The 14,228-nt window shown below is 32.9% G+C and overlaps 1 protein-coding gene across 3 annotated transcripts; it reads right to left on the bottom strand.

The window, feature by feature from the left end:
* Nucleotides 1–913: 913 nt before the first annotated feature.
* Nucleotides 914–11,976, bottom strand: LOC110028200 (14-3-3-like protein). Of its 3 annotated transcripts, none has more exons than XM_020729952.1 (6): nt 11,835–11,976; nt 10,769–11,226; nt 10,607–10,685; nt 10,246–10,368; nt 1,659–1,775; nt 914–1,157 (listed from the first exon to the last, which is right to left on the bottom strand). In XM_020729952.1, exons 2-6 carry the CDS (start codon nt 11,173–11,175, stop codon nt 1,110–1,112), a joined length of 774 nt encoding a protein of 257 aa, XP_020585611.1. In that variant the 5' UTR covers nt 11,176–11,226; nt 11,835–11,976; the 3' UTR covers nt 914–1,109. The 3 variants fall into 3 exon arrangements, with proteins under 3 accessions (XP_020585611.1, XP_020585610.1, XP_020585612.1); XM_020729951.1 differs by having other exon boundaries at nt 11,831–11,975; XM_020729953.1 differs by lacking the exon at nt 11,835–11,976 and adding an exon at nt 11,688–11,779.
* Nucleotides 11,977–14,228: the final 2,252 nt, after the last annotated feature.

The following is a 14,228-nucleotide window of genomic DNA, read 5'->3' as shown; positions in this document are numbered from 1 at the left end:
AATTATTTTAAATTATTTTATATTTCGAACAATAACGATTCGAACACGAACGAACGCACTGTTCGTGTTTGGTTCGTTTAACTAACCGAACGAAAAAAAATTGTTCATATTCGTCTCGTCTACTTATCGAACGAATTGAACACAAACTCATTGACAAATCGAACACGAACTGTTCGTGAACAACGAGCTTTTTTGACAGCCCTAGTCATGACCAATGAAATGCATTAGGATCCCTTTCCTATTATTGGGTGTGCGCTCGAGCGCGGGCGTGCGTGCGCGTGTTTAAAATAAATGAAAATTTACAGTGTGTGTGTTTGTGTGTAATCGATATTTGATTTAATGGGCACCAAAATTTCGATTCGCCCAAAGGGTTGAAAATCCTGGTATACTTGCTTCTGATTCGAAAAACCCGCACCACCGGATTCGAACCCCCGACCCGAGGGACTTACACCAAATGCCGCACCAATAAGCCAGGTCATTCGCACATGTACATTTCCACTATATAAATAAGAATGCTTTTTAACACAAAACTACCATGTATTCTTTTAAGATTTTATGCATTTTAAAACATATATTAGAACTTAATTTAATTCCACTTCATCCACGCACACTTTTACCAGTCAAAGTAAAGGAGATGCTACAAAAAAAGGTTTTTTCCATAGGGGGATTAAAAAGTGGGAGATATATAAATAGATAAGAATTGAGTGGTATATCTGTAAATCTTCCAATAAAATTACAAAATCATATAATAAAATCTAATTAAAATTTATATTGCACTCATTTTAAAATAAAAATAAAAATAAAAATTTTTGGCATCCATCTGACCATTTAACTATGGATAACCTAATCCAAACCAACAATATTAAGCATAGCTTACCGAAGTTTCTGCAGAATAAATAATTAATGGCCAGAATAAGAAATAGCAGCAATCATCAGCACAAATGACTTATAAAGAAGGAAAAAAGAAAAGAGAACTCCAGTTGATAAAACAGTTAAATTTCCCCCACACAGCAGTTTTTCACATAAAATCTAATTGAAGCGTTCAGTAAATCTACTAAACTAATGAAGCAATTAAGAACCAGCTCCAGTTTCTGCTTTACTTGGTCTCCTCAAGATTCCTGTTTTGGAGCTTCTTTGATCTCATCTCCAGCATCCTCCTGCGTTTGAAAAATCCACATAAGTTGGCCGAAAGGAGAATTCATTATAATTTCATATATTTATTTAATTTGAAGCAATTTCAGGGGATGCAAATATTTTTTTTTTAATATAATTTCATATTATAAGTTTGGTTTTCATATAGTTAAGAAAAGAATAATTAAATCAGGTGGATTTTCTTTTCATATAATTAATAAAAGAAAATTTTAAAAACAGTGGTATTTTTTATGTGATATATAAGATTTGGTTGGTATAACAGTAAAAAAGTATAATTTAGGTGTTAGATACGCAAATATATAGGAATTGTGTGGTATGTATGTAAATGCCCCCAAAAAAATTTTGAGCTCTTACATATCCCCGCATAGGGAACAAAAAAATTCTTATAGATTATCTTGATTTCTCTTAAATAAAAATAAATTCAATTTGCAGTATTTTAATTCCTGCAAAACAAACAGAGCCCAAGTAATTATCAGGAAAAGGAAGAAAGGAGATGGGGAAAATACATTTATATCAGAAGTCCACAGCGTCAAGTTATCTCGGAGGAGTTGCATGATCAATGTGCTGTCCTTGTAAGATTCCTCTCCCAATGTATCCAGCTCTGATATGGCCTCATCAAAGGCCTTCAGAAGGAAACGAAGATTAGTATGATTGAATGTTAGAATTTAATAGGAAAAAAAAATGAAATTTAACAGGAAAATATATCAGCACAATAAAATGAGACAATCTTGGAATATGTTCGAGTTAGGCACAAATTATCATTTTACTCTGAAATTTCCATTAAAAAGTTTCAATGTAAGCTGCTAAAGTGGCAGTTTAGGATCATTTTTGTTTTTAATTTTCTATTTTGTGTTTTTATTTTGAGGTTGTTTGGTTCCCTACATTAGGGGTGTAAAATAAACCAAATACAGAGTTTTCAAAATTATGACATTCGGGTTTAACGGAATGCAGTGCAAGATTTTGGAGAATTTGGAATTCATCTTGCAGTTAAAAATTATGTATTTCGAATTTGCGAGATTTATGTGATTTCCGAATACACCACAAACAGTCACCCGCTGGCTGCTAACCACAACCCCCTACTTGATGTAACCCGCTGCAAACGTCATAGCCACTAGTCGCCACTATCGCCAAGCATATTTTACATTATTTTTATTTTTTCTTCAAACCAAACACAAAAATATAAATTCGTGCATTTAGTTTTCACCAAATCAAACAAACTCAAAATATTCCAAAAACGAAAATATAAATTCGGTCATTTAGCTTTTACCAAATCAAACAAACTTTAAGTATTCCAAATACACTACATTTCACTTATGCTAAATTCCTTCTACCTTACATTTATTTTTTCACAAACCAAACAATTTTGTTTTGCTTATCTTTAGATTTGAAATAGAAAGTGTTTACCATATTGAGAATAAATCAACTTAATTTAAAAATAACTCAAAATATCTTTTAGCTGATATATTATTAAAAATAAAAAAAAACATGTGAAAAAATAGTAGACAAATATATTTTTAAAAATAAAAAACAAAAAACAAAATGTTAAAATTGATCCCAAAAAGCCCCTAAATTATTTTAAATGACTGGCATCCAAGAAGTAAGCATTTCCTGAAACTCTGATCTGGCTAAGTGTCCAACAAAAGTAATAGAATAATGAAGAAGAATCAGTATTAAATGTAAGATGCAACATTAGACTATATTATATTTTAATTGATAACATTCCTAAATATAATAATGATATAAGAAAATAAATATGTAGATAATCTCAAGTTTTGTTCAATACTCAAAATAATTTCATAGAAGACCAGGGGGGCCTTACATGAAAGGGTCCTAGGGTTACAGGCAAATAAAAATTACCAAACAATTAGAAGAAAATAAGTCCTAATACAAATAAGAAGGCAATAAATAACTAATAAAGCCGATCAAAATGCCCTAAAAAATAAGTGTTAAATAAAGAAATGGACACTTTAATTAATCACACTCAAAATCGAACATTCGGAGAGTAAAGCTAAAGATTCTCATTCGGAGAGTAAAGCTAAAGACACTCATCCAGAAGGCAAGGACAGATGCATTGCAGCTCATCAAGAGTTGCAAACAAATCATAGGATGGTGAATGACATTCATATAAAATAATATTATCCGCCTAAAAGGCCAACTACGATCTCATCTAATATAATTTGCTCAACAACTAGAACCTGCATAGGAAGTCGTATTAGTGGGGATGTAAAAACTAAATTATATATATATATATATGGGCTTAGGTTTAGGCATGGAGTTTTTTATAGGAAATACTGGAAAGCAATCAGGGCAAATACAAACTAATATAATCAATCACCTTCTCTATATTCTCGTAATTTCCCATGAGCATTTTCCATAACATTATATTTTTTATTTTACAAATCAATTTGAGATTTGATATATTGATGATGCAGATGCATATGTTCAATGAATGATGAGGCGAAATTAAAATATGCATGCGCATAATCATATGAGATCTATAAGTTTCCTAAGTTGTTACCCATGCAAAGCTTCAAAAGTTGATTTTTCTACTGTAGCTTTCATAGAGATATTGTAAGCAGATTCAATCATACATGATAATAAATCTCAATTTCCTAAATTATTATCATAAGAGATATAAATTTCTTTGAGATATAAATTTCTTAAAATTTTATTCTATTTAGCGTTTGTATGCGAAAACTAAATGAAAACTTTAATTATGTCCTAAACTGTTTCCATGATATTTTAAAATAAATAGAAAACCTTGCATCATATCAGATACAATGGGAGTGAGGAGACCATATAGCTAAATGGTTTCTTTAAAACATTTAGTCCAAATGAGAGGCATCAACAATCCTAGAATGAAAAATAAATTAAACCATTTTGAAAAACCTAATGAATAGCACTAAAAAAAGAACCAAGTCCAAGAGTACAGTAATCCTCACACAGAATCCATGGTGATTCCTATCCATGACACATTAGACACAATTAAGGGAGTGGAGATGAGCTGGAAGTTGCTTAAAGCTTTTCACATTCAACAGGTCCAACATAGGCTTACTATTCTAAGCAAAAATCCCATGTAAAGGCCTATGCAATCCTTCCTCTACCAAACAAATGATCTTATCACATCCTACGCGACCACCTAATCCTCCTACACACAACTCTCAAATAAGAAAAACTTGCAAAGAGGAATGAGTGAAACAGTTTTGATCCTTCCTAGGGGAATCTATCACGCAATATGTAACATGTAATTGATATGATTTTAACAACTTATAAAACAAGGTAGATATAATTAAAATCAATTCATTTTATTCACTCGTCTCACATTTTCTCAAACCCTTATAATTTCACAATATTGAGTTGAGCATGATAAAAACTCTGCATATATCAACATCTTTGTTCTCAATTATAACAGTGGCTCACTATCCTAACAACAGTCTTTCCTAGTAGAGGCCAATACAATCATTTTTCTACCAAACAAATGGTATCACGTTGTATATAGCCATCTAATATTCCAGTATGTGATCCTAAATAAGAATATCCCACAAAGAAGTGCATGGAATACATAGTTTTCAACTTTCCAAGAGGAATCCATCATGTAATGCAAACCTGAAATTGCTATGATTTGATTAACTTACAAATCAAGAAAGATTCAATTTAAAATAGAGCATACTAGATACTCGACTTTTATTTTCTCAAATCCTCACACTCTTACAAGCACGTCAACTTTTTTATTTTCAACTCCATAGAAGTTTTTAATATTTAATAATAAAGGAATATTCATGCATGGTATGACAAGTACTAAACTTTTTTTGGAATTATAAATACCACAAAGCTTGGTGGTCAAAACTCAAGCAAAAAATCTAATTAAAATATAGTGACGTCTGTCACACATTAAAGCTTGCACTACAGCATAAAACTCCTTATCATGGGTTAAATATTTTTGCTTAGCACCATTGAGCTTCTCACTAAAGAATTTCAGAAAATGATTTCCATGACTTAGTACACTACGTGCACACTAATCCTAAAGCGTCAGATACTTTGAATTTTTCTGAAATTGGAAAAACTTAAACATGAGGATCCTCAACTGACGCGAAGCTCGCCCGGGGCCTGAACCTGTGGCTGAACCAGTTCAGGAGGGCAGCCACAAGGTGCTGGCCAGCCCTTGGGTTGAGGCTAGGGTTGCAGCCCAAGTGAGGAGGTTCTTCCGTTAATTATTTACTAATATTTATATGTATTTGTTGTGTTAAAGTTAAGTTTTTGGTGAGATATCTGTTTGGACAGCCACTGGCATCTATTTTTCCCTATTTAGGTCTGTATCCGAGGACAAGTGGTGCTTCGACTGTATCCTGCTCCAAGGCGGTGACTATCCCTCATGAATTTCCTCGCTTCTTTCACCCAGCTGCTCACAGCCCCTCTGAGTAGTAACCCCTCTCAGCCGTCACTCCAATATCAGTCCGCCTTCCCAACCTTCGTCCCTGCCGCCACCTCACGACCAGCCTTCCCTCACTATCATAGCCCCATATCCACTATCAGCCTTCCGACTATACAATGACCAACCCATTTCCAGCCATCTGCTTGACTCTCCTTCCACGAAGGCACAAGCCTACTGTCCTTCCACCATACAACCGCCATCAATTCCACTTCCCTTCTAACCACAGCACTGCCTCTCCGACTTATGCCCTAGCTTGAGCTTGTGACGCCATTTTCCTATTTTAAGGTGTCTTGTTTGTAAACCCTTCTTACGTTCAACAATATGAATATTATTTCGTTGTAGCTTTAGGATAACTCCGGTATCTCCTTCATTCTAGCTTTAATAAGGTAAATTCCTTAGCTGAAGTAGTTCATTTATCATGCATGTTAGTGGAGCAGTAATAGCATGGAAGCCTCTGACAAAATGACAATAAAAGGTAATAAGTTCATTTGACATCAAAAATAGATTGGGGTCAAAGCCATTCAACAATTACCCAAATATTTTGTGAATTAGCTTCCAATTGCTTGAGGAAACAAATGGCCAAAAAATGTCATTGTTGGAGAAATGTACACAACTTTTAGATTTTTTTTCTTAAAGGATCAAAAAGTCTCAAAATAAGATTTAAATAATTGAGGAGTGTTGACTATGATTTACTATAAACGAGAACAAACACAAAATAAATGAAAAATACCCAACTGATTAAATGGTGCAAAACTTGATTCATGATTCTAATTAAAGCACCAGTTGCATTGGATAATCAAAATGGCATCACAGCCATCACTCGTTTTAGAAGTTGTCTTTATCTGAACTTTATGATAAATTCATCTTTGATGGTATTTTCTAAGATCAATTTTTAAGAAGCATAAGAATCCTGAAATTAGATCTGGCATATCATATATAGAGAATTGAAAACTAAAAGCAAATTATAGTTTGTTAATAACTCTGCTACAAATTCGCATTCTCCATCAAGCATCTTTATTCAATCAGTAAAATAAGTACAGTATAAAAGCTAAAACTTTCACACATAAATCTTTTTTATTGATGTCCATCAATCAGATGATTTAAAATAGTAAATTTGACAGTTCTGTTGTCGAAAAAAGATCAATTATATTTTAAATGATACACAATGGGGGAAACGCATTAGAAAGTTCCTCTGGCCTATTCAATAGTTGTAATAATAGCTTGTCTGGTAATTAAATACAAGATCATCTTAGATACTCGGGCCTCTTTTACAAAGTACTTATGAGTCGGAATTTGCAACCTATAAGACTTATCTTTCCCTTTATAATTAGGTTTTAACTTGAAATTAATTTTTTGTGCCTTCTCAGTAGACTTAAAGAGAATGAGTTTAATGATGGTGCCCGTATGCTATAAGACATCAGTGTTGTCTCATCCATAATGGGCCATATTTTAGTCATAAGAAAAAGTCCTAGTAAGGAGGACGAATGCTACATTCATTAATAAAACATTGCACCATATCTAATCTTTATAACATCAAAGTTGGATAGATGCTTAACAACTTTTATTTACAGGTAATGAAGTTTTATTCACCCATGCTGATTTAGGCAGTTCATAAGTGAGTTTGATGCAATAGTTATAGTCCTACCATACTTAATAACAAGCTTACATATTTTATTTTTACAATAACGTGTGTAAATAGCAATTGTTCACCTCCAATCTTCTCCTAGAACTTTGGTTGCCAACATACATCTTCTACACAAATATTTCTTTAGGCATGACCTTCTTCATCATCTTCAGTGTGTGATAATTTAAGAATGATGGGATTAATGCATTCACACTCAACGCCTATTCCTTCAATGAGTAAAAATTTTATGAATCTAAAAGGTTAATTCTTCTATACCAGGACCCAACAACTTTTACATGCACAATACGTTCATCATATAATGATGGCAAACTAGGATTTTAATAGGTTAAAAAAGTCATCTTGGTGGATTGTAGCGACATGTTTGAAACAAATGATGACATTAATGCGACAGCAAATAAAAGGAGTTTTTTTTTTTCACAAAGCTTGTTACTAGCATTGGGCATGCCTAAGTTTGTAGGCTTTACAAACATGTTTAGACTAATTGCTATTAAGTTACAAGAAATCCATTTCCATTGTTTAAGTGAGTGCCGCCAATCTTAGTACTAGGATAACATTAATATTGCTGAATTTTTAATGCCCTACTCTAAGCTTTATTTAAGGACTCTAGAGTATGTAAATTGACTTATCTTTATAGCAAATTTTTAATCAATTAATAAAACTAGACATAATTATCTGAGGACCTTCAAAAAGAACACAATTGTTATGAGTTCTTCAAAGATATTCAGACATGCAGTAACAGTTTAAGAACCCTTATTAAGGTTTCAATATCCACTCAACTAATTTAATATATAGAATTTATTTTTGTTAAAGTTGATTCTTTGTTTCATCTTAAATGATAATAAAAAGTGAACATTGAATATCAAATTCATCATTTTTAACCCTTTTTTTATAAATCAAAATCATCATTCTCTTTGGGATTCATAGTTGTTCATGTTATTTCAGAAATAATTTTGTGGAGAAGGATAACATTTAAAATTTTGTTTTTAACTCGGCTTCCTCATAAAATATATTGACCCACGTTTAGGATTTGTCAAAAGATTTGTCTTCATTATTGTCATCATCAGAAAAAAAATTGTGTTAGTATGATTAGGCCATTTATAAAGTCTAAGACCTTGATCATTCCTTCAAATGCTATTTTTTACAACAAAGTGCACCTCAAACCATACAGGTAAATGTAGATGTCTCTTCAAAAATTTTGCGGTCAATTTCACGAATAAAATAAGTTTGATTGCCAATTCGTCTCCAAGATTTCAATGGTTGCTAGATAAATGTGAAAAAATAACCTGAGATGTCCCTTCATAAAACTCCCTTTGAATTTCAATTGAGTTTTGTAGTGATTTGACTTTGACAAAAAAAATCATCAAATTGACCCATTTTTCAAATTAAAGTTGTTCTCTACAGTGTTCACACGCATATCAGAAGCCATATCATATTATGTTCTTGGTTTTCTACCCTTAAAAGTTGTGGGTGCCAAAGTGATAAAAAGATTAATAAGCTATGAAAATGGTTCAAATAGAGACATTTTAAATGCAACTAATTAGAAAGCTTAAAAAATAAAGAAAATACAAATTAATTTAATTTTAAAAACAAATAATTGTGCTATGATGTGAACTAATCATTGCTTAGTTCATAAAAATATCTTGACGTATGCAAAACATTGATTTATGCTAGTAGCATTCAAGAGATAATAGATATAGTAGGTTCCTAACACAATGTATAGTGGAACTCCCAAATTCACAGGACTAAACAGCAAGTAATATGGTAGGAGGGACACATACCTTTGCAAGTATAGGCGTGCATAAGTTATTTTAAATTGAAAAACCATACCCAAACCAAGTATATTTGGTTGATATATTTTTGTTGATGAAATTATGAGTTGGTATTTGGTTAAGATTAAAGATTGCTTGGATTACACCAATTAGTTCAGTTTGTAAAAAAAAATCAGTTAAACCAAAAAAACCAAATTATACTGTAACTAGATCAATATTAAAATCATGTTAAAATAAAGTAATATTTATTACATCGTCCAATTTAACCCCAAAACCTCTCCTTCTGGTTTTAATGTTTTGCCTCACAAACTTGGTTGAATGTGTGGAAAGCTGCTGCGATGAAATGGGAATGTAAAGGCTTCGAGAAATTCACATGAAGGATCCAACAAGAGGAAAATATGTCAAAGATGTTTGGCAAAAGCAATAAACAAACAAGACCCTGTGGATTGACTACAAGACATACACAAAAATAAGCTTATCAATTGTTTGAAGAGGTGAGCAAAAGAAATGCAAAGTAGATAAAGGAGAGCGAGATGAGTCCATGTGATTCTTAATGTTACCAGACAGTTTTAAAGTAGAATAGCAAAAAGCATGTCTTAAATAAGTAAATTCACATTCACATAACGTATGGGTCATGTCAAGCTATGTCAAATCCTAGTCACCTCTAACGCGATTTCGAGTGTGTTAGACAATGTCAAATACTCGTCACCTCAAACACGATTTCGAGTGTGTCAGACTATGTCAGAGCCATGCCTGTGTCCAACACATATGTGCTGCATAGCTAAGTGTATGGTATTTAAAAGTATGTGCTGCATAGCTAGAAACAATCTCAAATTTTATTCAATATGCGGTCAATCTCAGTGTAGCCTAAGGATTCCTATTTATAGTGACAGTCCTGGGGTACAAGCAGCGAAACAATTGAAAGATAATAAGTGATAATAGAAATCATAAAGTAATAAATAACCCTACTAAAGCAAATAACAAAATTTACCAAGTACAAAATGCTAACTAAAAAAATAAATGATTTACTTAACAGCACTGTTGACAACAAAACATAAGTTCAAATCGAGCAACTATAGATAAATGGTCATTCACTTGTTGCATAGTGAGAGAAAATATTCTCAATTAACAATCTAGCAGACCAAAAAGTTGGTTTTTCTTCTCTTTGAATAAAATTGAAAAAATTCACATAGTAATAAGCAGAATAGTTCAATATATTAGAAATGCAAAACAATGTTAAAACATACCTGCTTTGCCAAATTGCAAGCACGGTCTGGAGAATTCAATATTTCATAATAGAATACAGAGAAGTTAAGTGCCAACCCCAGCCTTATAGGATGAGTTGGAGTTAGATCAGCCAATGCAATGTCCTGCAGTTTACCAAATATTTGCATATTCTTTGTAATGTGTTTAAAAAAAGGAGTAAAGAGTTTAAAAGTAAAACTAATGATAAAATAATACTTATTATTATTATTATTATTATCAACATACGTAGGCACACAGCGTATGTACATTGTACAACACTGTACCCACCTATACACCTACCTAAACAGATAATTTTTCATGAAGAAACATGTGAAGCAGATCAAATAAATAAAATGTCCCAACCTGAGCTGATTTATAGGCTAACAGTGTGTTCTCGGCAGCCTCCTTCCTCTCTGCTCCAGTCTTAAACTCAGCAAGGTACCTAAGTATTAATCATCAAAAACAATGAATAATGCATAAAATCTACTTATTTGTAACCAATTAATACTACAAAATTCTACAAACCTGTGGTAATCACCCTTCATCTTAAGATAGAAAACCTTAGACTCGGCTGCAGTGGCAGAAGGAATGAGATGAGAATCAAGGAGCTTCAAAATCCCATCACAAATCTTGGTAAGCTCAGCCTCAATCTTTCCACGGTAGTCTTTGATTATGGCCACATGATCTTCATTCCCACGACTCTCTTCCTTCTGCTCAATGGAAGAAATGATCCTCCATGAGGCACGACGAGCACCAATTACATTTTTATAAGCAACAGATAAAAGATTACGTTCCTCCACGGTTAGCTCCTCCACATCAACAGTTTTAGCCACCTTCTCCATAAATTCAACCATCTCCTCATATCGCTCAGCCTGCTCAGCAAGTTTTGCCAAATAGACATTCTCCTCACGGGAAGACTCTGCTGATGACATCTTTACTTGTGATTTACGTTATGAACACCAGATCACCACGAATTCTCGGATCTGGATGAAAATATAGGCAAATCTCAATCCTCAATAGTCCACAAAAGCAATTATTGAATGCGCCATCTTTAAAAAAATCAACAGATATTAGCAATAAAATGAAATTCTAAGAAATGAAGCTACAAAAAAAAAAGAAAAAAAAACCCATAAAAGAAAGAATCCACACCATCCACCTCACTTTCAAAAGTACGCGGAGGAAAAAGGTAGCGCCGAAAAAAAATATTACGATATTCTACAGTTTATGGTGGCCTCGAATGACATGTTAATATAAGATGGCCTTATGAAACAGCTACCGATCATCATAGAACAAACTAATTCCAATAAATAGCTTCAATCGAGAAAAGCAGATCCAAAAACTGACAAAAATTATACTAAAAAACCACACCCACGAATCAAATTAAGGAGCAGCCGTCCGGGGAAAAAAAATAAAAAACAAATTCAGCAAAAATAAGCACAAAGACCTGATCCCCCCTGAACAAAACAGTGCCCCTGAGCACGATTCGACCGAATCGATCCCTCCAAATCGCAACAAAACCTTAAAAAAGATCTGAGAAGATGCAATGGGGAAAAAGAAAAGACCATAGGACAAACTTTGAAGCCTTACCTACTTATTATAGATCTAGATCTCCTTAGCCTCCGATGCGGAGATCCTTAGGACCAAGACGATAAGAGCCGGTCGAAAGTAAAGAGAAGCCCTAATAATGGCGAATGGCCGGCTGATATATCTAGTCTGCAGCTAGTGGCCAAAATGACAGGCAGACAAGCTGATCTCTCTTTTATGTGGACCGTTGGCACATTTGCAAAACTTTGCTGTACTTTCACAGAAATATTATGAATAATTTAAGTCCGATTTTCTGAAAAAAAAAAAATTACATGCATACCACACAGTTGTTACATATTTACATAGTTAATTTTTATATTTTTAATTATTACATCAAATTATTAAAAATTATTCAAAATTTTAAATTCACCCTCAAGATTTACCACATTATTTTATATTTTTAATTAATTTTTAATTTCTACTTTATATTTTATAATTATTGTTGAATGAATTTATACATTAATAATCATATAATAGAGTATTTAGTTAATAAAAGCGACATTTTATTCTTCATTTTGTGCTTTAAAGTAAAAAATAAAACTTTATGCATCAGTTTTTATAGCTATTAAATCTTTGGGTGTAAACCAGCCAAGCTCAAGTGAGCCCAAATTTATTCATGTTCAGCTAGTTAATTTTTTATATGTATATCCTATTCATGCTCAAAATGGCATGTGTACAGTTTGTTCGTGTTTTGTTTGATTAAGGCTTGACTGTTCAAACTACACTCATGTTCAGCTCGAATTGATGCTCAATAACTAAAACTTGCAAGTGGGACACGCAACTATAGTGCTCAGAAGAAGGATTTACATGCATTTAAGTACCGTTTTAGGCCGTAAAAAAACGAGTGCCATCGATGTGGGACTAAGCATTAAAAGAAAAATGAGTTATATATAATTGCATTCTTGGCTTTAAGTAGAGACTTGTTTGCGTCTCCTCAAGAAATTGATTCTACAAGCTACTTGCTTTTATCATATCTTTGTTGTGGACATGATCTCATGAGTTATTGTACTTAGTTAAAGAAGTTATACATTTGTGCTTAATAAAGGTGAACAACATCATCATGGACTATAAGATTTTATCTAGTTTATGCAACATATTAGAGTTGTTGGTATAACCGAGATGCTCAGCACTAACATCAAGATGACTCATTATGTTCTTATTTATGATATGATCATCAACTTTTTAAAGTCTTGATTAAAAAATCTATTTATGTAAATCATCATAGCTAGCAATGTAAACGCGGTGAATATGAGCGAGCTGAGTTTGTTTGAAATTGTTTATGTTCAGAATAGGCTCGTGTTTAAAATAGTTCGTGAAATATATGTTTGTGTTTGGTTAGATTTCTTCGAATTTGGATTGAATTGTTCGAACTAAGCTCGTGTTTGGCTCGAATTTGAGCTCAATAATAAAAGTTTTAAGTGGGTCATGAGACTATTGTGCAGATGGATTTTCTTACAAATTAACCTTGGTGTTTTTTTTTTTTTGGGTATTTATAGAACCTTTCGTTTTTTATTTTTTAGGACATTTAGGTAAATACCATCTAATTCTATACATTTACATATTTAACGCCTAAACATTCAAAAAATTTTCTGTACAGACTCCTGACGTAGCTCTACGTGCGGCGCAGGGTATTCCTGAGTTATTTTCAGGTTTTTTCTTGGTTATTTTCAATAATCCTTTCTGGGTTATTTCAGGATTATTGAAAATAACACAGAAATAATCTGAAAATAACTTAGGAATAACTTGCACCGCACATAGAGGTACGTCAAGTGTCCGGACAGAAAATGCGCGCCTAAACATTAAAGCAATCGTGGGACCGTGAGATGAATTTGGCTTAGCTTTGTTTTTTTTTGGGGTCTTTTCATACATAAATGTACTAACATATCAACCATCAAAACTATATTTTTTACATTTATAACACCCAAATCTCTTATAGCTTTTTTTAATGCAATATAAATAAATAATATAAAAATGATATTGCCGGCGTTATTTCGGGCATGGTTTGGTTGTGGGGTTGCCCGTAAGAAGCTGTCGGTCACCGGAATCGAAATCCCGTCGTCCGCTTCAGAAGGACGTTGAGGTATGAAATCAAACTGACCTCATGTTTTTCATAGTTTAAAATGAAAGAGCATTGTACCTCAAATCCTGTATCTATCCCGAAAGATAAACACAAGAATTGAGGATGAGGCTCGATCAAAATAAACTAAGGAAAGTATCGTTTGGTCTGCGAAACCTTTGTATTTGCCGACAAGTTCTCCTATTTAATATAAAAGATTAAATAGGATTTATATTAAGTTGGGTTCGGACATCTTAAATGGAGAGCATAGTCAATGGAGAGCATAGTTATATTAAGTTGGGTTCGGACATCTCCTATAAGGGCAAGCCCCTATAGTTAATTACA

Source organism: Phalaenopsis equestris, unplaced genomic scaffold (genome assembly GCF_001263595.1).
Source record: "Phalaenopsis equestris unplaced genomic scaffold, ASM126359v1 Scaffold000504, whole genome shotgun sequence".
Classification (NCBI taxonomy): domain Eukaryota; kingdom Viridiplantae; phylum Streptophyta; class Magnoliopsida; order Asparagales; family Orchidaceae; genus Phalaenopsis; species Phalaenopsis equestris.
This window is presented reverse-complemented; position numbering and strand designations above follow the sequence as displayed.